The following is a 23,189-nucleotide window of genomic DNA, read 5'->3' on the forward strand; positions in this document are numbered from 1 at the left end:
ATTGTCATATCTATCATTCATCTTCATCGATTATTATCATTGTCATATCTATCATTCATCCTCATCGATTATTATCATTGTCATATCTATCATTCATCCTCATCGATTATTATCATTGTCATATCTATCATTCATCCTCATCGATTATTATCATTGTCATATCTATCATTCATCCTCATCGATTATTATCATTGTCATATCTATCATTCATCTTCATCGATATATTCATGATTACTCCAAAGTACATCTCTGTTAACGAAGTTATCCCTGCTCCTCATATTGACCTGTACTTTTCAAGTGAATATTATTATTCCTACTAATGGTGGCATGATTGATATCATAAAAATCTTACTTTACTTTGACTGAACCCCATAATGGATCGTCATATTTACAAAGGGTTGGACATATTTTTATCAATGAATTCTACCAGTCATGGTTAAACACTTGGCAGTTGAAAGGAGGAATTGATCTTATCTTCTTTTTTTCAGAAATTTGTTTCTCGCTGTAAAGCTTCAGTCCATTCGATGGACTCTTCTTATTCTTTTTCTTTCTTTTTTTTCGCAGTGCAAGATATACATGGTAGAAAACCAACTCTCATCCAAATAAACATCCTGAACCAAGTGTAGAAAGGATTTATGTCGATGGATAGAACCAGCTTCCGCAAGAGCTGTGATTTGTGGTATGTACTAGTTAAAAGCGAAGCAATTCAAATGCTTCATGAACTGAATTTTCCACAGTATATATCTATCTTGTATATTATATATTTAATATCATTTTGTAAATTCTAAAAATCATTAGAGTCAGTTAAGAGTCAATGGGAGGTCTTCTGAAAGGAAATGTTTGTTTTAAATTTTAAAATTGTATCTGTGGATCGATCTCTCTATATCATTATCATTGGCTGCTCAGTATCGAGAGACCATGCGAGTAGCGCCTTTGGTGTGTCGTCTTTTCCTGAGATTGTGGCATAGTCTGTTGTGGCTGTGCAGGCCTATGCGAGTGTGACAGTCCCCATTGCAGTTGATGCAGACGTACTGGGTAGTCTGAGTTGCTGTGGTTGTTGCCGCGCTCTTATTTTCGTCATATTTCTTCGCCGCCAGCTGGCCTCTACTCACATCAGCGACGGCTATGCTCTTGCGGATCGCCATTCTCCGGGTTCCTCGGCATGCACTTCCCAGCCGTCGCATGCCTTCATGTTCCTCTTGCACACATCCTTGAAACGGAGTCCAGCTGTCCATATAAGATGTCATTTGGCAGTATCCCATCCTCCATGCATTGGATGTGTCCCAGCCATCGAAGGCGGCGTTTGCTCAGCAAGAGGTACATGCAGAGGATAATTGCACGCTGCAGGATCTTGCTGTGTGACACGGTCTTGCCAGCTGATTTCCAGGATGCGTTTTAGGCACCGTATATGTAATGAGTTGAGCCGACGATCTTTCCTCATATTTGTTGCTCCAGGTCTCACTTTGATGGTGTGTGTGTGTGTGTGTGTGTGTGTGCTAAGAACTCGGGCCTGGTAGACTTGGATCTTGGCGTGCTTTGTCAGCGCTTAGTTTTCCCACACCCTCTTCACTAGTCGTGCCATGATGGTGTTTGCCTTTCCAAGCCTTCTGTCCAGCTCCACATCGAGCGAGCGAGCGAGAGAGAGAGAGAGAGAGAGAGTGTTGCTGATGGCTGACCCCAGGTAAGTAAAGTTGTTGACTGCTTCTAGGGTGACATCGTCGATTTTGATTAAAGAGGCAATGGTGGCATCTTGCACGCTGACGTTTGCCTTGTTCAGGCTGATGGTGAGCCCGAACTGGTTGCAGGCATCAGCGAAACGGCTTCCCAGTCTCTGGAGATCATCCTCGGTGTGAGTCACAAGAACCGCGTCATCCGCAAAGAGCATCTCCCTGATGAGTACCGACCTCACTTTGGTCTTCGAACGCATTTGTGCCAGGTTGAACAGCCTCCATTGATACCTGGTGTGTAGATGTACGCCATCAGTGGAAGAGTCAAAAGCGTAGGAAAGGAGCAGAGAGAATAAGATCCTGAAAAGGATCGGTGCCAGCACGAAGCCCTGCTTCACTCCGCTGTTGATAGGACGGAGCCTGAGGATAGTCCATCGTACAGGATTGTTCATTTTATATCGACATGGAAAGAGATTATCACGCTGCGGTGTTTTTGTGCCCTTCCTGCTGACCAAGTCGAAGACATTGGTGAGGTCGATGGACATCATGTAGAGTGGCTGAACTTGCTCTCTGCTCTTCTCCTGGAGTTGTCGGCGGTAGAAGATCATGTCTGTTGTCGACCTGCCTGCTCTGAAGCCGCACTGAGATTCCGGGTACACACGATCCGAAGCAGTTGAAGCCTGCTGAGGATGATGCGGGCCTACACTTTGCCAACGATGCTCAGGAGCGAGATCCCTCTGTAATTATTACAGTCACTGCAGTCGGCTTTGTTTTTGTAAAGGGTCACAATGGTGGTGTCGCACATGTCTTCGGGGACTGCTTCTTCCTCAAAGCAGAGACAGAGTAGCTCATGGAGCTGCTGCAGCAATGTTGGTTTCCTAAGTTTGATAGCTTCAAGCGGGATTCTGTCGCTACCTGGTGCTTTGTCGTTTGGAAGGGAGTCGAATGCTTTGCTGAACTCCTCTAAAGTGGGCACTTTGTCGAGCTCCTCCATGGTGGGAATTTTCTGTATGCTGCTACGGGCCGCATCGGTCACTGACGTTTCTCGGGAGTATAGCTATGAGTAGTGCTCCACCCATCTGGCCATCTGTTGCTCATGGTCTGTGATAATTTCTCTCGTCAGAGATTTTTTTATTTATTTTTTTTTTGTTTGTTTTTGTTGGGGGTGTGTGACCCATTCCACTGTAGTGCCTAGAGCCTTCTTGATGCCACTGCAATACCTAGGATGTTTCCATACTCGGCACTGCGCTTGATTCCTTCACACAGTTACTGCCAGTACTCGTTCGCACACTGTCTAGTGATGCGTTTGGTGATGACTCAGGCACTTCGGAGTACAGCAAGCGACCGTTCATTGGGGCAATTTTTGTAAGCTATGAAGGCTTTTCGTTTGTCCTCGAGTATTGGATCCATTCTTGAAAGATGTGCGTTGAACCAGTCCTGACTGGGTCGTCCCTTCTTACCAAATGTAAACATGGCTGTGCTGTAGATGGCACCCTTCATGGTGTTCCACTTGGCTGTGGCCTCGTGCTCTGGCAGGTCCTGGACAGCCTGGTCCAAGGCGGACACATACTCCTCCACCTTGGAGGGAACCGACATCTGTGCAGTGTGGATGCGAGGGCAACCTTTTTGTTTTGAGCGGTGTAGTTTGTGTGGCTGTAGGCGCACCATGCTGATCACACGGGCGTGGTTGGAGTCGCAGTCTGTACTGTGGTAGATTCTGGTGGAGAGGACGCTGTTCTGGGCAGAGCGCGTGGTGATGACGAAGTGCAGCTGGTGCCAGTGATGAGACGTGGAGTGTTTCCATGACACTTTGTGTTGTGGCTTACACTTGAAAGTGTTTGTGACGCACAAGTTATGGTAGGTGCACAGCTTCAGCAGTCTCTGACCGTTTTCGTTGGTCTTTCCAGTGCCGTGATATTCGAGGCAGATAGACCATGACTCGTGGTCCGCACCTAATTTGGCATTAAAGTCGCCGAGGAGGAATAGGGGCTTGTCCTTAGGGCATCCTTTGATCTGTTCGTTCAGCTGCTCATAGCACTGATCCTTTATGTCTTCTGAAGACGTGAAGGTGAGGGTGTAGACACTGAGGATGTCAACAGGGCCTGCAACAGTGGCAAGGCCGATAGACAAGAGATACTCACTTCCCTCTGAGGGAGGCTCAAACCGAAGCCAGGAGGGTGTTTTTGATGGCGAAGCCAACTCCATGCTGGCGGGGCTCCTCAGGTTCTTGACCCTTTCAGAAGAAGGTGTAGTTTTCCTCTCTGAGAGAACCGCTGTAGGCGAGCCTGGTTTCCTGGAGGGCAGCTATGCTGACATTTAGTCTGGTGAGCTGTCTGTCGATGGTGGCCGTCTTCCTGGTGTCATCCACCTCCCTGAGGTCGTCAGAGGTGCCTGTGCACATGATGCGCACATTTCAGCTTGCGAATCGAAGAGCTGGAGTCTTCTTTGTTGGTTTCTTGTTTCTTTTGTCTGGTGCGGAATTTCCGTCTGTTTGTCATGCTGAGCAAACACTGAGCTCGAAGCACCCACTGGATTAGGCAGACGTTGGAAGTACAACACTTTACTGCCTGGAGACTGCCCGTCTTGAGGCGGGCGGTAGTCGGCCAGTGGGACGCGATCATCCCTCCCACCGTCAAAGCTGACCCGTGACGCCCCTTCCCTACGCCAATCAGGTGGAACTGATAACCCGTAGACTGCCATCTTTCGTCTTGTTTCCTCACTCAGGAGCTAAGCTGAAGTGGCCTGTTCAGGGCGCAAGCCTGGGCGTGGAGTATGGAGATCCTGGACTGCCCAGACGTCAGGATCCTCCTCACATCCTTGCTGATAAGGTCCGAAGAAATGCTGAGCATGACATTTGGCACCAGTTCTAATGCAGGTGCTGGCTGAAAGAAGTCGTAGTTGACACCCAGCCGCCTTAGAGGCTCCACTCCGGTTTTTCTGTCAGGGTTTACTCCGGTAGCCTTTCCTTCTCCCGAAGATATCCACAAGGCAGCGGAGCCATCACACAATCGCTGAGACTTGGTGGGTTTGGAATGAAAGTTTCCTTCTCCTAGACGAACTGCCTGAGAAGGCTAACGAGCTCCATCTGCCCGAGTTCGCAGTCAGAGTATTCCTTTTCTTAGACTGGCTGACTGCCTTAGCTAACCAGCCCAGTCTGCCCACCGAGTTATACCGCCGGGCACTCGGTTGCGAAGCTCTCTCGCTCTCTCTTTATATATATATATATATATATATATATATATATATATATATATATATATATATATATATATATATATATATATATATATATATATATATATATAATCATTGGAGCTGCTTTATGGGTCACACTGTAAGCTTGGCAATATCGCACGCAGAAGTATATACATGAAAAAAAGGCATAATGGCTGTTGATTAGTTTGACTCTTTCAGTTTGCTAGACTCTTGTATCTGACCCTACACCCCCTCCACCCAGCCCACTCCCACCATTCCTGCTGAAAAGGTTAGGAATTGGGATTTGATTGTATCAGGCTTACTTAAGAAGCAAATTATTTACTGAACTGTGTGTAGCTTTTGTTAAGTTCATACACTTTTGTTAAATTTGTACACTTTAAGTAACGTTTTCCTGCAAATAATTGACTTCAGTTTTATCACTGATAACTAACACATCATTTCACATTGTCTCGGATTTTGCACTCCAAAATCCTTTCTTAGCATTCAGGTATCATTTTAACAAATGTTTGGTTACTGTTAAGTTTCCAAGTCTTGAATTATACAAGCGAAAAAAAAAAGAAACCAACAATTTAAGTAAAATCAACAAGCAATTTATTTCCCTATAATACAAAGAGAAAATTCAAGAGATAAAGTATCGGGAATTAAATCCCAAGTAATCATAAACGTTCTATCACATGTACAATACTTTAGAATGTTCTGAATTAATTCCGATAGTTAGTCAAGAATGTCCGAATGTAACACAACGATACAATCCGGAATGTCTTTGAATGAATTCACAATAATCCAAGGTAGTATGTAAAACTCCAGATAACTATAAAAAATAGTTTGTAAAACTGCAAAAGTGAATGAGCACTTTAGTAATTCCAATGAAAATTGTAAATAAATAATTCTCCTCAAGTTATATCTGAATACAGTTCATAACTCTGATCAAAATGGATTCCCACAAAATAACCAACAATGGGAATTAATTATTTGTTTGTCAAATCCCTATTTGTACACATTTTCACTTGACCTAGATGTGAATCATTCCAACGGAAAATTCCCGTTTAATTGTAAACAAGACTAGGCCAAGAATGCTCCGATCTCAGATGCTATGTAAACATTCTATTTACGACTTACAATCATGGACAAAAGTTAACTATGTTTGTGGCTTGTGATTTTCTTGAAACTGACGTTAGGCATGTACACCTTCCATATATACTTCATAGTATATAGACAGTTTCATACCAATAGTCGGCTAGGAAGCAGAGCTAGATACTCATAACAATGGACATGTTAGGTTCAAGGAAAATATAATACCTCACAAACGGCATGGATGGCAAATCATTTAAATTGCAACAAACTGTTTAATACACAAAGCGTTTTCAAATGTATGCAGGGACAGGGTTGCATTTGCACTGTGAAGGGTCACTGTTTGTCAAAGATGACCTTTAGATATAATTATGAATTTGGAGCTGGGGTGCATAATATAATTTTGCTATGAGTTTCTGTTGACTTGTCCGGGCCAATAGATGCTATAGAGAATATTTGCTTGAAGCGATTGAATAAGATATATTTCATCAAGCTGCAGTAAATCTTGTTAGCCAAGTTCGGGTATAAAATTAAAAGAAAGTTTGCTTCAGCGAGTGAATAACGGATATATTTCGTCTCGTGGGTTATTCACTCGTTATACGATTTAAAATGGAGATTTTCATTTTAGACAAAAATGCACTTAGATGAAATAAACCTCTTGCCGCCAGGCACTTGTCTGACAGAAAAATGGACTAGTTCCTGGTTTCAGACTATCCAATTTATGCTTGAAGAATACTATATTTTACTGTTCATAAACTAAAATAAAACTCTCCCATCACCGATGAATTCCATTGAAGCTTGAACAAAATACTTATTTTATGAGTTATACCATGTTAAAAACCTGCTAGGTAATGTTCAACAATTTCTTTTAAACGAATCATGACAAAACGTCAAGAAATGATGAAGGAGTTAAATCGAAACTTTAACATTTTAGCTAGTGTTTTGAGATTTTGTTTTCTTCCACCAAATAAGATATATTTTGTGTTTGCTTAAAAACTGAAATAAATTTTAAAGTTACCTGTTATAACCATTCAAAGTACAATAGCGTGCAAATAACATTGAAGATAAAGATCTCTACTGAAACTCACAGCGGCCGTTAGAGCCTAACCAATGCCGGATTAAGATGGTAGAATGCCCTGGAGCAATTGCTCCGTTTCCTCACCTTTAATCCGGCCTTGAACATTACGCATTGGCATTTAAGTGCCTTGCACTGAAGATCGCCGACGCTTGTATTACACAAAGGCGATTTGGAATATCTAAGCACTGAAAGCACTTAAATAAATTTGTATCACCATACACCAGGATGCACTTGTCATGTTCATACGTTTCTGATCACGCTCGAACGTATTAATCACCTTAATCCACGACCAGAGAAAACAGGCACGGTAAGAAGTGGGAGAATTTGCCATACTGCCTGTAATAAGGGATGGCATTGACGCACTATCTATGCTATACGCCCTTAAAGTTTCAATAATAACATCTACGTGACGTGCTTTGTTCTTTTTTTTAACTATTGTAGAAAATCTAAATCGACCAGGGTTAGCATCCACACAGTCATACTAACTCGGGTAATCCTAATTTCTGAATTAGCAAGGACAGCTTTATATTAATCGGCTATTCCCTCTTCGATTGTTTGAAGGCCTTAAAACTCTTACGTTTGTAGCAAAGATTATAACCGGAAATTAACGATTGTATTGATCCCCGTCGACATAGCACACAGATATGGTTATTATATGGTTCAAGAAACATTTCGTCAGTGGATTTAGTATCTGCATTTGCGACACCCCCACCAGCACAGAGATGTGTAGAGTCCTTCTGTTATGATAATATTGTTTGCATCCATATTGGCAAGACTACTCGTTCCGGTGAAAAATGGTGTACATAATTCCTAGAGTCAAGCAAATTCCCAAGATTACTTTTACATTCCACGCGTTTGGCTGTCACATAAGTTGTGCCAATTGAATATAAAGCTACAGTCCATATCGGCTTGGCTGAGCAAACTTATATTCCCAAGCGTACATATCTGCATGATTGTTTGCGCTCTTCTAATGTATCCAAAACTTCGGAACTTCTGACAACGCTTCCTAATTTGAAAGATACCCTACAACAGCAAATTCGAAGATTTTGTCCAGTTTGAGCATATTACTAACAACACCCTTTTATGGCAGTTTTAAAGAATATAACAGACAGCGGCGTGACCAGTCCGCGAAGGCGGCAGTACACTTAATTATAATGCTAGCACCGTCGTTTTTGGTGAACACGTAAAATTCACCAGAACTACTCAATATAACCTTGCTTTCATGGAGGAACTACTCGCCTATATTTCGCACTAGTCATATATTCATATAGTGGATCTGACATTAATGATTGTCTTCCCACGGTACAGGAGGTTGTTTCTAATTCGGTGTGACATTACTTTCTAGTATATGATACGTGCAGGCCACGCCGAGGTCTTAGCTTGCGGTATCCTCTTTCAAGAGCGTATCAGTCACAAGAGTATCGAGATCTTAAGTTTTAGCATAGTCGGCTATTAAGGTGTCGACATAGAACCTATAGCATAGTCGGCTATTAAGGAGTCGACATAGAACGTTTTAGCATAGTCGGCTATTAACGTGTCGACATGACACTTTTTAGCATAGTCGGCTATTAACGTGTCGACATGAAACTTTTTAGCATAGTCGGCTATTAAGGTGTCGACATAGAACTTTTTAGCATAGTCGGCTATTAACGTGTCGACATAGAACGTTTTAGCATAGTCGGCTCTTAAGGTGTCGACATAGAACTTTTAACATAATTTTGCAAATGTGGTTGGACGATACTTTACGTTTTGCCACTGCATCTACCGCAGATTGCAAATTGGTTATTGTTATTAGATACAACCATGATGGGCAGTCTGTTGTTGTCGAAAGCATGTTGTCCGTCGGTAACACGAATCTTTAAACAATTTATTTGCTATCACATCATCAGAACTAATGAATATAACGAGATTTACCACATTTATTCCGCTATTTAAATAACATAAATATCTAGAGAAGTTCTGAATATATATATATGCGTATGACTAGGAAAAATAGCTGCCACTCGTACCATAGCCATTGATTAGTGTACCGGCTATATCTTTAGAGTAGAGTACAAAATATTGTTGCCGTGTAAATTTTGTTTTAGTTCATCTGTGTCAAATTACTTTTTAAAACTCGACCATTCACTTCGGAGTTTGAAGAAAATTCTGAATTACTGTATTATCTTTTCTAAGCTCATCGGTGAAGATAATGATAGATTTTAATGTTTTAAATTGGAAGGTTGAGGCTTCGTGCATCTAATTGTCAAATCACTGCTGCGAAATTTATCAAAACTCTAGTTATAGCATAAAGCTGCCATTATATGTGTATCAGAAACGTGGCTACATGATCATTTAAATGGTGGCTCGAGAATCATGTAAATGGTGGCTGGATGATCATGTAAATGGTGGCTGGATGATCATGCAAATGGTGGCTCGAGAATCATGTAAATGGTGGCTAGATGATCATTAAATGGTGGCTAGATGATCATATAAATGGTGGCTGGATGATCATGTAAATGATGGCTACATGATCATGTAAATGGTGGCTAGATGATCATGTAAATGGTGGCTGGATGATCATTAAATGGTGGCTAGATGATCATTAAATGGTGGCTGGATGATCATGTAAATGGTGGCTAGATGGTCATTAAATGGTGGCTAGATGATCATTAAATGGTGGCTGGATGATCATGTAAATGGTGGCTGGATGATCATGTAAATGGTGGCTAGATGATCATTAAATGGTGGCTCGAGAATCATGTAAATGGTGGCTAGATGGTCATGTAAATGTTGGCTACATAATCATGTAAATGGTGGCTGGATGATCATTAAATGGTGGCTAGATGATCATGTAAATCGTGGCTAGATGATCATGTAAATGGTGGCTAGATGATCATTAAATGGTGGCTGGATGATCATGTAAATGGTGGCTAGATGATCATGTAAATGGTGACTAGATGATCATTAAATGGTGGCTTGATGATCATGTAAATGGTGGCTGGATGATCATGTAAATGGTGGCTACATAATCATGTAAATGGTGGCTGGATGATCATTAAATGGTGGCTAGATGATCATGTAAATGGTGGCTAGATGATCATGTAAATGGTGGCTAGATGATCATTAAATGGTGGCTAGATGATCATGTAAATGGTGGCTAGATGATCATGTAAATGGTGGCTAGATGATCATGTAAATGGTGGCTGGATGATCATGTAAATGGTGGCTAGATGATCATTAAATGGTGGCCGGATGATCATGTAAATGGTGGCTAGATGATCGTGTAAATGGTGGCTAGATGAGCATTAAATGTTGGCTGGATGATCATGTAAATGGTGGCTGGATGATCATTAAATGGTGGCTCGAGAATCATGTAAATGGTGGCTAGATGATCATGTAAATGGTGGCTACATAATCATGTAAATGGTGGCTGGACGATCATTAAATGGTGGCTAGATGATCATGTAAATGGTGGCTAGATGATCATGTAAATGGTGGCTAGATGATCATTAAATGGTGGCTAGATGATCATTAAATGATGGCTGGATGATCGTGTAAATGGTGGCTAGATGATCATTAAATGGTGGCTGGATGATCATTAAATGGTGGCTAGATGATCATGTAAATGGTGGCCAGATGATCATGTAAATGGTGGCTAGATGATCATGTAAATGGTGGCTGGATGATCATTAAATGGTGGCTAGATGATCGTGTAAATGGTGGCTAGATGATCATTAAATGGTGGCTGGATGATCATGTAAATGGTGGCTGGATGATCATTAAATGGTGGCTCGAGAATCATGTAAATGGTGGCTAGATGATCATGTAAATGGTGGCTACATAATCATGTAAATGGTGGCTGGATGATCATTAAATGGTGGCTAGATGATCATGTAAATGGTGGCTAGATGATCATGTAAATGGTGGCTAGATGATCATTAAATGGTGGCTCGAGAATCATGTAAATGGTGGCTAGATGATCATGTAGATGGTCGCTAGATGATCATTAAATGATGGCTAGATGTGGTGGCTAGATGATCATGTAAATGGTGGCTAGATGATCATGTAAATGGTGGCTAGATGATCATGTAAATGGTGGCTAGATGATCATTAAATGGTGGCTGGATGATCATATAAATGGTGGCTAGATGATCATGTAAATGGTGGCTAGATGATCATTAAATGGTGTCTAGATGATCATGTAAATGGTGGCTAGATGATCATGTAAATGGTGGCTAGATGATCATGTAAATGGTAGCTAGACGATCATTAAATGGTGGCTAGATGATCATGTAAATGGTGGCTAGATGATCATGTAAATGGTGGCTGGATGATCATGTAAATGGTGGCTAGATGATCATGTAAATGGTGGCTAGACGATCATGTAAATGGTGGCTAGACGATCATGCAAATGGTGGCTAGATGATCATGGACATGGTCCAAAACTTGACAATGATGGGTACTTTGTCATTGGTCGATTCAGAAATTGAATGGTGGAGGTGTATGCACATATGTTAGGAATGATATTCCTTTGCTTTTCCTAGGGATGATCTAGACGCTGAAAGTCTAAAAACTATTTGAATATATATTAGTTTACCTAAAACCTAAGAGAGCGAAATTTGAATACTTATCAAACAGACTGTAAGGAAATAAAAGTCCAATAATGTTGCGGTAAGAAATAAAAATCTAGGCAGTAATTCCAAAGCCACAAACCGGGACATATCAGTCGTAAATATTGATGGAAATGATATGAAAACAATCCTCTCCGTTGTAATACATTTCATACAGATTCAAAGAATTTAAAGAATTTATAAAGAATAAAGGATGTTACATAAGTTATTTTGAACTATAACCGGACCGGACAGTGAAGAATGTATTTATAAGGAATTAGCAAGCACAACCTAAAAAAAAAGTATAGGATCAAATTATATTCCTGCCAAATTAGTAAATGATGCAGGATATATCCGTTTCTAATTCCGTAGCGGATATATTTAACGGTGTATCATTTACCAGTCCAGGGGCACTCTAATAATGAACAGGCTCTATGCAATAATGAACTGATTCAATGTAAAAAGGAAATAGCTCTATGTAATAATGATGTTATTTTTGTTGTTGTAGGGTTTAACGCCATTTTTCAGCACAAGATAGGTTTTACATGGCGGCCAGTATAAATGGTATAGGAAGAACCCGGGGAAAACCCCGGAAATATCCACCGACCCACGAGAAGCTACTGGCAAGCTTTCTCACATACCCACATTGTCCGAATTCGAGATTCGAACCCACACAGACAGAGTGAGATGGCAGTGATCCGTAACGGTTAGCGCTTTAGACCACTGGGCCACTCAGGGCCCCTATGTAATAATGAACTAGCTCTATGTAATAATGAACTAGCTCTGTATAATAATGAACTAGCTCTATGTAATAAAGAGCTGGCTCTATCTAATAATGAACTAGCTCTGTGTAATAATTAACTAGCTATACCTAATAATACACTAGATATATGTAATACTTCATTAGTTATATTAATAACGAAATGACTCTATCTAATAATGAACTAGCTCTATGTAATAATGAATTAGTTCTGTGTAATAATGAAATAGCTCTATGTAATAATGAACTGGCTCTATCTTATAATGACCGATGTCTATGTGATAATGAACTAGCTCTGTGTATTAATGAACTGACTCTATCTAATAATGAACTAGCTCTATGTAATAATGAACCAGCTCTATCTAATAATGAACTAGATATATGTAGTACTTTATTAGTTCTATCAATAACGAAATAGCTCTATCTAATAATGAACTAGCTCTGCGTGATAATGAACTAGCTCTGTGTAAAAACGAACTGGGCCTGGTTTGTAATTGTATACATGGACATTATGAAATGTTTCAGATCTACCACATAGCATCAATGCATCGTTCGTTACGTAATGGTTGTGAGGGTCACCAAGTGTTTTCAGGTTAAAGTGTTCCATGACATCCTGAACATACTGAAAATCACCATTTGGCGTGTCTTAATCATTTGGCAGGAATATAACATTTCTTTTGCTGTCATAGCTGTTTCATTTTTAAGCGTTAAAACTATCCGTATTTTCATAGGGGCAAACGTTTGTCATGAAAGACGCAGCTGCCATATATTTTGTAAGTGTTTCAATGTGTGATCACTTAAATGTCTTGCAAACTCATCCAGAAATGTTATGGTTTTTAAACACCTGATAGCATATTATTATAGTGAGCACTTCCTTAAATAACAACATTATGTAAATCCCAAACACAAATTTAAGTTTTCCAAAATATAAAATATAAAATCAAACAAAAGGAAAGAATAAATAAATTACGATGTAAGAGTTCCAAGAGTGTAATCCCAATAATCCTAACTATCAATTTCGCACTAATCAGGAAACTGTTTAAATCAAACTTTATCTCTACTCTGCTATCTCCAATGAAAATGTAACTGTAAATCACTATTTTCCTCTCAATCGCATTTACGAACACTAGCATAAATGAAGAATAAAATAAATTTTCCGTATAGTCATTATATAGTGTCCATATGCGTTTGAAATAAACAATCCCTGATACACAATACTTTCTTGAATAATCTGAATCATATTATTCTCTTTCACACGAGCTTGGTCGTCAATATACACAGTCCTATTATGACGTTCAAATCTCATTCAACCAATAAAATACTAGAGCGCGCGTGATGGTTCTCTATAGACCAATTGCACTTTGAATCACACGCTTTGTTTACGCGACCCAAATTCATATTCGCGAGTCATTCTTGATCTCCTTAGCTGTTGATTTCATTTTAGCACCTTAACCATTGACCTTGTCATGAATGAAACTCTTACAACGAAGTATGCATGTTCTTTTACTATAGTACTAACCATCGAATAAAATGGTTCAAAATATAACCTTCATAGTCTTAAACAACTTATATCAAAATTATATTATAAATTCAACAGATTTACTTAAAAATCTTGATATTTAATATGATCCTTTTAAAACCTTTAAATAACTCGAAGACCTGTTGAATTTTCTTGTTACCCTGTAACCTATTTCATGACTTTGTTCTCTGTGTGCACGAGATTTGTACCAAACTGTCTTTGTATGCTGACCTTACCCAGTGTATACCTTTATAAATGTCATATTTCATCCCCGCTTATTCCAAAATGCACTGGGACCTTGTGATACAGATCGTACATACGTAGAATACACCTAAGACGTCTGTACGTGTTTAATGTCTTTTTTAATACATCATACACCGTTTAGGCTTGACACACATGCAATCTGGGTATATGATATTCTTATTTCTATATGTGCGTCCTTTGAAAACTACCTGACTTACTGAGCTCTAATATTTACGGTAAGAGGCAATCGTTGGGCTTCTTTTCAGATTCTGGTCCAGGGCTAAATAATAGAAAACACAGAAACTTTACGCTTAAAATCCGGACTTAACTTTGATGGATTCCCCCCGTACCACTGGTCCATCTAATAATGGGGACCTACGAAATGTTTACATACCCGTGTCTTTTAACCAAATATAACCATTATATTATTGCATTTTTTATTATGACCATTTCCATAAGGACCTGAAGCTAATGCAAAGTAATTTCGTTTCTTGTTTACAGGGATCTGCGCCATCTCTTCTGCATTGTCATACTCTGTTTATTCAGGGCAGATATCGGCTTAGGATATAATGCCTGTGACCGATGCAACTGTACTTTGGACAACCTCAGTCAATCGCATGTTGACTGTTCCAACAGGAACCTAACTTCTTCCATGATGCCAGCCGTGTATCCAAATTTAACAGTTTCCTTGAATTTATCTAATAATCCTATCGGTAGTCTGTCAAAAAGCTTGTTTTCGGAATTACAAAGCTTACAAATTCTCGATATATCCTCTGCCAGTTTACTTAGGGTTGAAGACGGTGCTTTTGATGGTTTATATAATTTAGAGGTTCTGGATATAAGGCATAATCAGCTAGTGATATCCAACAAATCAGTGCCTTTAACACTTGGGCGAGATTTAAAGTCCTTGAAAGTGTTAAAGATGAACCACAACGTCAAAGACACAAAGCGAACGGACATCTCTTACCCTGATGAGGTTTTAGGACGAGTGACATCTTTGCAAACTCTGTTCCTGGACGGCCTGGTTAACAGTACGTTTGGTCCTGGATTCCGCAATCTTGTAAACTTAACTACTGTAATCTTCACGGGAGAAAAAAAGGTTGGCTACTGTGGTCTCGAAACGATCTCTTCTGACATGTTTAAGAATGTACCCTATATCAAATCTTTAATCATCCTGGAATGTCGGGTTGAGCATATTGACGAACAAGCTTTTTCTCCTTTGTCACAACTTCATCTTCTCGACTTGTCCGGTAATAAGAAACTTGGGATAGAAGGAGCTGCCCTCGGATTTCAGGGACTGAAGAACACGAGCATAAGAGTGTTGAAGCTAAATAACATCTACCCTGATTTTAGCATCGGAGTTAGGATTAAACGAAAATACATAGAAATGCTTAGAAATACAAGCATCACGGAAATGGAATTTAGTGGAAACAAAATAGAAATCGTTGACGGTGAATCCTTCGAAGTTATGCCGGTAAATCTTACTAAGCTTAACGTCTCGAGTAACAGATTTTTAGTTGGAGACTACCTTGTCTATGCAAGTCTTCTGAAAAACCTTACCACCTGTGATGCAAGTTATCAGTTTTTCTCGCCACTTAAAGCAGCGAATTTTAAGAAACGGGATATAAGTTCTCTTCAGGACACGACCAAACTGACCATGTTTAAATGGACGAACCTCACTATTCAAATTCCCGAAAATATGAAAGTAGCCAACTTCAGTCACTCAAAACTAGCATTTCCTGTACTAAGTTTTCGAGTCGGCAATAACAGCCTTGAATACCTTGATGCTTCTTATTCTATTCTGTACAACTGGACAGGACCTGTCGTCGGCTTTGATAGCCTAACATACCTGGATCTTTCTAACAACCATTGTTCAGAACTGTCCTTCCAATTTTTTGACTATCTCCCACGTCTCGTCACCTTGCTTGTGTCAAACAACTTGCTGGGAATAGTAATTTCCAGAGATGAGGACGGGCGAATCTTTCAGAACCTAAACACTCTTCAGCACCTTGATCTGTCGAACAACAGAATAACTTTCCTGAATGCAAATATATTTCGCGGGCTCGTCAGCATACAAATTCTCAACATCAGCCATAATCTTCTAGACACGTTTCTCGTGAATATAGGTCACATGAAAAACCTAAGAGTACTCGATCTGTCGCAAAACATGCTCCAGGTTGTGCGATATCCAGTACGTTTAGCACTGGAAGACATCGCTACTGTGACGACTGAGAAAGTGTACGTCAACATATCCTACAATCAACTGAGATGCATGTGTTCGACCTCACAATTTATGATTTGGATTCGCGATACTAAAACTAATGTTGTCGGCATGACATCCTGTATGTTAGCAAATGGTACGAAGGCCGTATTCAATTACAGGAATGACATAATTCGTTATATAAACTATATGGATAAAGAATGCATGTCAAAACTCGGTCTCATTTTGGGTACAACGATTAGTATTTCTCTGGCAGTTGTCATAGTTATTGTGGGTATCGTATATCGTTACAGGTGGAAGTTAAGGTACCTGTATTATATGACCATGAATAGAACCAAAGGATACCACCCGATTGGTAATTTTGATACTGACAACGACTTTGTATACGATGCATTCGTTTCCTTTGCAGATGAAGATCGAGAGTTTGTTCGAGACTTCATGTTGAAGAAACTGGAGCACGAAAAGGGGATGCGTTTGTGTGTATCTTTTCGTGACTTTATACCCGGTAGAGAGATTGCATCCAACATTATCGAAGCTATTCATAACAGTCGCAAGACTGTGATGCTTCTCACTGAAAACTTCCTACTAAGTAAGTGGTGCGTTTATGAGTTCCAGATGGCGTATCAGGAATCCATCCACAGTGGGCGAGACGCCTTTATCGTTATTCTTTATGAGGATATCCCAACCGATCGGATCTACAGAGTTATGGATATGAGGGTTGTTTTTCAGTCAAACTCGTACATCGAATATCCTCGAGTGAGTAGATTGGACGGAAATGAGCAGGCACTAGATATGTTCTGGGACAGGTGTACTCAAGCAATCAAGGAGAGCGGGTATTGTAATAAATAGCAAAACGTAGAAGGCTCTGAAATATTTGGTGACATAAACTAAAGCATGAGTGTGTAGAGCCTCATGATGTACTAAAACATTGTATGATCAAAGATTTAAATGGAGAGATTGAAGGAAATTCGTCTTGAGATCTCATATACTATGGATTCTTCAAGTGTATATTTTCTTGTCGATTTTCAGAATTTATTTTCCATTAAATGTATTTGGCCAAATGTACTCAGGTACCTAGAACATATTCCGAGCAAAGAGTACCATTAGGAGCGAGAGAAGAAACACGTTTTTGTTTTCCAGCGGTCGTTAAGATAAAGGTATTGAAAGGTCATAGCTATATAATGATCATAGATTTCTCACAGAAGTTCAGTGTAAATAGCCTTTGGAGTTTAAAATGCAAGCATTTAATAATATCCTAACTGTACATACACCAAAGTTTTATCACAGTGTATTGCTGTTGGTTTATGTATATACCTGTATCTCAGCTGATTGACAGGTGAGATGTAATCTCTACTCGTGTCATTTATAAATTGTGTTTATGCTGAATTGCTTTATGTGTGTATAGTCAGGATTGTCTTTTTTGAACAGTAGTAGTCAATGTTTACGATCAATATAAATTTCTCTTGAATTCATTTAAATTCTGCATGTTTAAATGTTCCATTATATGTATAAAAAATTAATACTTGCTTGTATCTGTATGTGAATCTTTGTATAAAATTGTAAGTTTCAAATAAGTCATGAAATATATTCCAACATCATTAAATGTACATTTTTTGTATTTTTTACATCCCCTTTATTTAACATGAGCAATTGTTTAGTCTCTTTTGATTTACTAACGCACAAACAGGATTCCGTATGAAAGATGGTTTACTGCTTTTCATTAAACAATGTCAATTTTTCATCGGTTTGCCAATTTGTTATGCCTTAATTTTGTTTTCTACTACATAAGCTCTCATGTATTATCTTAATGTGTTGTTTTTGCTACATTTTAGTTACGTCTTTTTGGTGATTATTTAGGTCAACAAAGACAAGTTTGTAATGAGCTACGGAAATAGCGTAAGCAAACGATGGTATGATCGAAGGGGAACGACGTGTTCTAGTGTATTCTAAATATGAAACAGGTGAGAAATTGTTAATTGTTTGCAGAAATAAGGTTTGTGAGACCTCTATCCAATTCGATCACCACTTTACGGGACAACTAAGTTCGCAGTATTTATCTGAAGTTGTTTGTAATGAACGAGCTTCCTGTTACATCGAAGATATCGTGATCCGTTGTCATTCTTTTTTGTTGATTTGTCTCCCGTTAGGTCTACATATCAACTGCTAATGTTTAGCTGACCATATGCTCATTTCGCCAGACGGAAACAGTGTTGCTTGCATATTGTTGTTGAAATATGAACCTCACACTCTTAAAAACATTTCAGCACACACATAAACTGGGGCTCAAAGTCATTTTTATATAATGTATTACAAAGATAAATTATTTCATGGAGGTATAGTGCAGTTTCGGGGAGTATATAGCTTTTTGTGCACGTATGGTATTATGAAGCGCATTCGTTTACTGTGGGCATCAAAATAAACTCCAAGTATATTGAGAAATTCTGATAATTGTCGGTTTGTTTCTGATGGATCTTCAAGCCAACACCAGAAGTCCTGAACTGTACTTACAGTTTAATTTATTGCTATGTTTGGATGTATCTATAGGAAATACTTACGTTTCGTGTCAGTATCAAACATTATCAAAAATGTGTCTTGTAATGTTCGTGGAAATCTTGCTGTCGTTGAAAACTGCCTTGTTCACACAACCACCAAACTTATGATCATCATTCGTTAATCTTCTCCTCGCTCCCACATTCGCCGTTTTTACTACCACCTCAACCAACTATGGTCAATGAAACCCTTGCTCTTATTTTGGCAGATTCGATGGGTGCTTTCAAGATTACCTTGGTACATGTGTTAATTATTCTGCACATAAGAAAACGATTTATTATAAATTGTTATGCATCCGTATATGTCAGTGAAGTAAAAGAAAGGGGACAATCTGTGATTTATATTTCTTTAAGATTGGAATAGCTACAGAATAGCATTTTCACTATGGAGATCTGATCTCAGAATAGTTATATGATATTTTGCTAAGAACTCTTGCTAACATTGTCCTTTTCATGAAATATTAGATCATTGAAGGATGCTTGTGCTCTTAGATGTGCAAAATGAAGCTCAAAGTTTGGGATATTGAAAATATCATGGTTCACAAAACACTGCAATAATACCGTTCCTCTGAATGTAACACAAAGAATGATTTATGTTAAAAACCTGTCTTTGTTTTTAAAGAGTTTCAAATTGGTACGTGGGATGTTACAGTTGCGAAATAAGAGACAAACAAGAGTACATTGAACATCCCATTAGACATCCTCCAAATCTTTAATAGTTTTCCATCTAAACGGTAGTACCATATGGTTGCAAAACCCATTTTCATCCTAATGTCAGTGACCTTTTGATCTCAATATCAGTTGGCTTTATTTCTTACCAAACGTATGAGTCGGTCAGAATGATAGTTGAAGGTATATGGTTGATAACTGAATTTATGTACAAAAACTACTTTACTTCTTTCAGTCACTGCAACATTGATCATTGACCATTTTACATCAACACTGGGGTCCTTCCTTACCCTAAGTGGAAGCCATATTTAAAGTGTATTTCAGTCGCTAATAGCAATCTAATGATATTGTTCCGAAACAAATTGTCTTATGTAACCAGTAGACATAGACCATTGACCATGTAACCCCAACCTAGAAAGCTTATTCCGCATCCATACTGCAAGCTGTCCAGATTATTTTGATCCATGTTGAACTAATGTTATTATGCTAAGACGTTTGTAATCTCTAAGTCAATGTAACTGTGACAAAGTATCTTTTCACTCCGAAATCAACAGGATTTTTCCTTTATCCCCAGTGCTATCCATCCACAGAATAATAGTAGAGCATTGGAGTACTCAAGTACTTGTGCGGAAATCTTTTCTTCTTTCATTCACAGTAACCCTGACCATTAACCTCGAAGTCAGTAGAATTCGTACTCGCCTACATGTAAGCCATCCTCAGAGTATGGTAAATGTTGCTGTGGAAACATCGAGGCATTGTGCTGAAATGAATTTCGTAGGAAACGATTGTACGAACAGCATCATAACATAATTTGATCCGACTTAATGCACGCGTAAAAATAGGGTATAATCTCTGTCCAGCAGGTTTGAAAAAAAAATAGGGTATCATGTCTTTCCAACAGGTTTAAACAAAACAAGGTGCAACTTAAGCAAGCTACATTCAATAAAACAACATTGTGCTTCCCTTTAATGTCATCCGTAAGATGCGCACGCATATGAAAATGAGCTTGTGACAGCCGTTTCCTGACAACTGGACAGACCCATTACTTCCGTTATTAATTTATGTAACGCTCCGGTGGCCTAGTGGTTAGTGCGTCCGTCTTGCAAGCGGGAAGTCGTGGGTTCGAACCCAGGCTGAGTCATACCAAAGACTTACAAAAATGGTACTAACAGCTACCTCGCTAGGCGCTCAGCATTAAGAGGTTAGTGTTAGGACTGGTCGGCCTGGTGTCAGGATAATGTGACTGGGTGGGACATCATGCTACATGTCTGCCGCATGATGTCACAGTGCTATACATCACTATAAACTTTCTCACTGCAGACATCGTAGCGATATGACCCAAAAATTGTTAAAGCTACGTTAAAAATTCAAAACACATACACATTAATTTATGTAAACGAACGTTGCTCTGATCGGATGTTTGTAATATGGTTTTATCTGTCTTAATGTATTCCTAAAAGTCTTACAGGAGCTTTTCTTTTTAAAATATTGAGAGAAATATATCTGTCTTAATGTATTCCTAAAAATCTTACAGGAGCTTTTCTTAAAAAATAATAGAGAGGAAAATGCCTAGTCTGTATCATGACAGCTTTTCAGATCTGGTGTTAAATATCTAATGAATTACGATCTTTACTATCGACACTTTACAATTGGTCTTGTCATAAAGGTGATTTTTATTTATTTAAAAAAGTCATTTTCTTACTAATATATATTTTAAACTATTCAGTGAGTTTTTCTTAGGGTGCTTAATTATGTTCACGGGCTATTAGATGAAATCAGAAAATGAAAATGGAAACATATATAGCAATTATTGTGAAAAGGTAACTTCACAAAAAAATCAAAAGATACACGTAGCATTGACATGCCATTCAGTTTGGAAACGTTAATATGGATCAGTCTAACGCAATGGGAAATGTATGATGAGTGTACAAGACTAATCATAACCATTTGAGCACTGCATACTACGCCGAAAAGATTAAATAAATTCATATATATCTAGGGAATTATCTTTGCAACATGATACTGCTTCACACTTGCCAGAAAACATCAGGTGCTCAATTTACAAAGGCATTATTTGCAATGCTTAAATATTTATACAAGTTTAGAAATATGTCCCCAAAGGGATAATGTCAATTGCTTGAAACAATAATTTAACCAATTCTTCATTCTGTATCAGAATACACCCATATAGACCTAAAACACAATTATTTTCATAGTTGCTACGTGGTATTTTACAATACCCCATGACGTCAAAGAACCTACCTGACCAACCCATCAGATAGCAAGTATCTTAATTCGTTTTAAGAACCTACCTGAATAACCCATCTGATAGGAAACAATTCGTTTAAAAACCCACATGACCAATGCATCCAATAGGAAATAACTTAATTATTTTAAGAAACCATCTGACCAACCCATTCGATAGGATATAGTTCTGTTGAGAACCCACCTGACCAGCCCATCCGATAGGAAATAAGTGAATTCTTAAAGGAACCCACCTGACCAACCCATCTGATAGGAAATAATTCTTTTATCATCCAACCTGAACCCAGTAACCATTGAAAAATTACTCCAAACGTGTCAACAGGTTCAAGATATAGGTTGAATTTCACTTACATACACCTACTTATAGCTTAATATCCTTAAAATAGAATCTACACCCATAGACAAAAATTAGCAATGAATATCTTACTTATAGATGATAGCTACAAGTTACAATAATGAACAACACTTACACACAGAATAGATGCAGTCATGTATCAAAGTTGCACAATATATACATATACAAACAGAATACGGCTTCTATATTGAAAATAGTGATGACACTTTTGCGTCTTCTCCCGAAAGAGGTCTTACGAAACCATACGAGTGTGCTTAAATATGTACATTCTTGTGCATATTACAGTAGGGTTTCATGTCACTATGGACACGGTTCTTTAACTCATCATCTTTATTTCCTTCCGTAGAAGATTGCATGATTTAACAATTGATCTTGATCAACCATCTTGGGTGAGCACCACCTATCAAATAGTTGTACTTTTCACTTTCAAATTCGGCATAGGTCTGTCTAGTTTCTTCGCTACGGTTCTTTAACCTCTGTTGATATGCCTCAAGTACCAGCTCATAACCCTTCTAGATAAATTTCTTATCTACATACTAATAATCACTTTGTTGTACCAACAGTTAACTATAGACTTCACGAATTTTGCCAATAAGTACACTTTATGATAACAAAGTCCAATGCTCTCAGGCCGTTTAATATTTTCAGCAATATTCTCAAAATGTCGAAACGTTTATCTACTTATCTTTCTTTAAAATGGGGTACTAACCTAATATTTATGGGAATATCCAAAAACCGGACTTGCATGTAAAGTGGGAGTGCGTTCCACTTGCCAGTTTTAATTCTTCACATTTCATTAGTATTTGTCTTTGCTTATTTCCCCTTTTTCTTTCTTCTTTGCCTTTTGAATTTCTTTTTTTTTCTCCGTTTACTCTTTCTGCAATTGCATTTGTCTGTCTCCTCTAATTCTTAGATTTCTCAAATATATAAAATGTAAATACTTTGGACTGATTATGTTGTTGTGGGGTTTAACGCCATTTTTCA

General features: G+C 38.7%; 1 protein-coding gene across 1 annotated transcript in view; it reads left to right on the top strand.

The window, feature by feature from the left end:
* Positions 1 to 18,108, top strand: part of LOC149787599 (toll-like receptor 4) — a 43,307-nt gene extending 25,199 nt beyond the window's left edge. The window contains exons 2-3 of the mRNA XM_089973767.1: positions 565 to 679; positions 14,648 to 18,108. Coding sequence (XP_089829893.1) covers positions 636 to 679; positions 14,648 to 17,216 — 2,613 coding nt within the window. The 5' untranslated portion in view covers positions 565 to 635 and the 3' untranslated portion in view covers positions 17,217 to 18,108. The remainder of the gene's footprint in view (positions 1 to 564; positions 680 to 14,647) is intronic.
* Positions 18,109 to 23,189: the final 5,081 nt, after the last annotated feature.

Source organism: Sinohyriopsis cumingii, chromosome 11 (genome assembly GCF_028554795.1).
Source record: "Sinohyriopsis cumingii isolate HCF-2022 chromosome 11, ASM2855479v2, whole genome shotgun sequence".
Classification (NCBI taxonomy): domain Eukaryota; kingdom Metazoa; phylum Mollusca; class Bivalvia; order Unionida; family Unionidae; genus Sinohyriopsis; species Sinohyriopsis cumingii.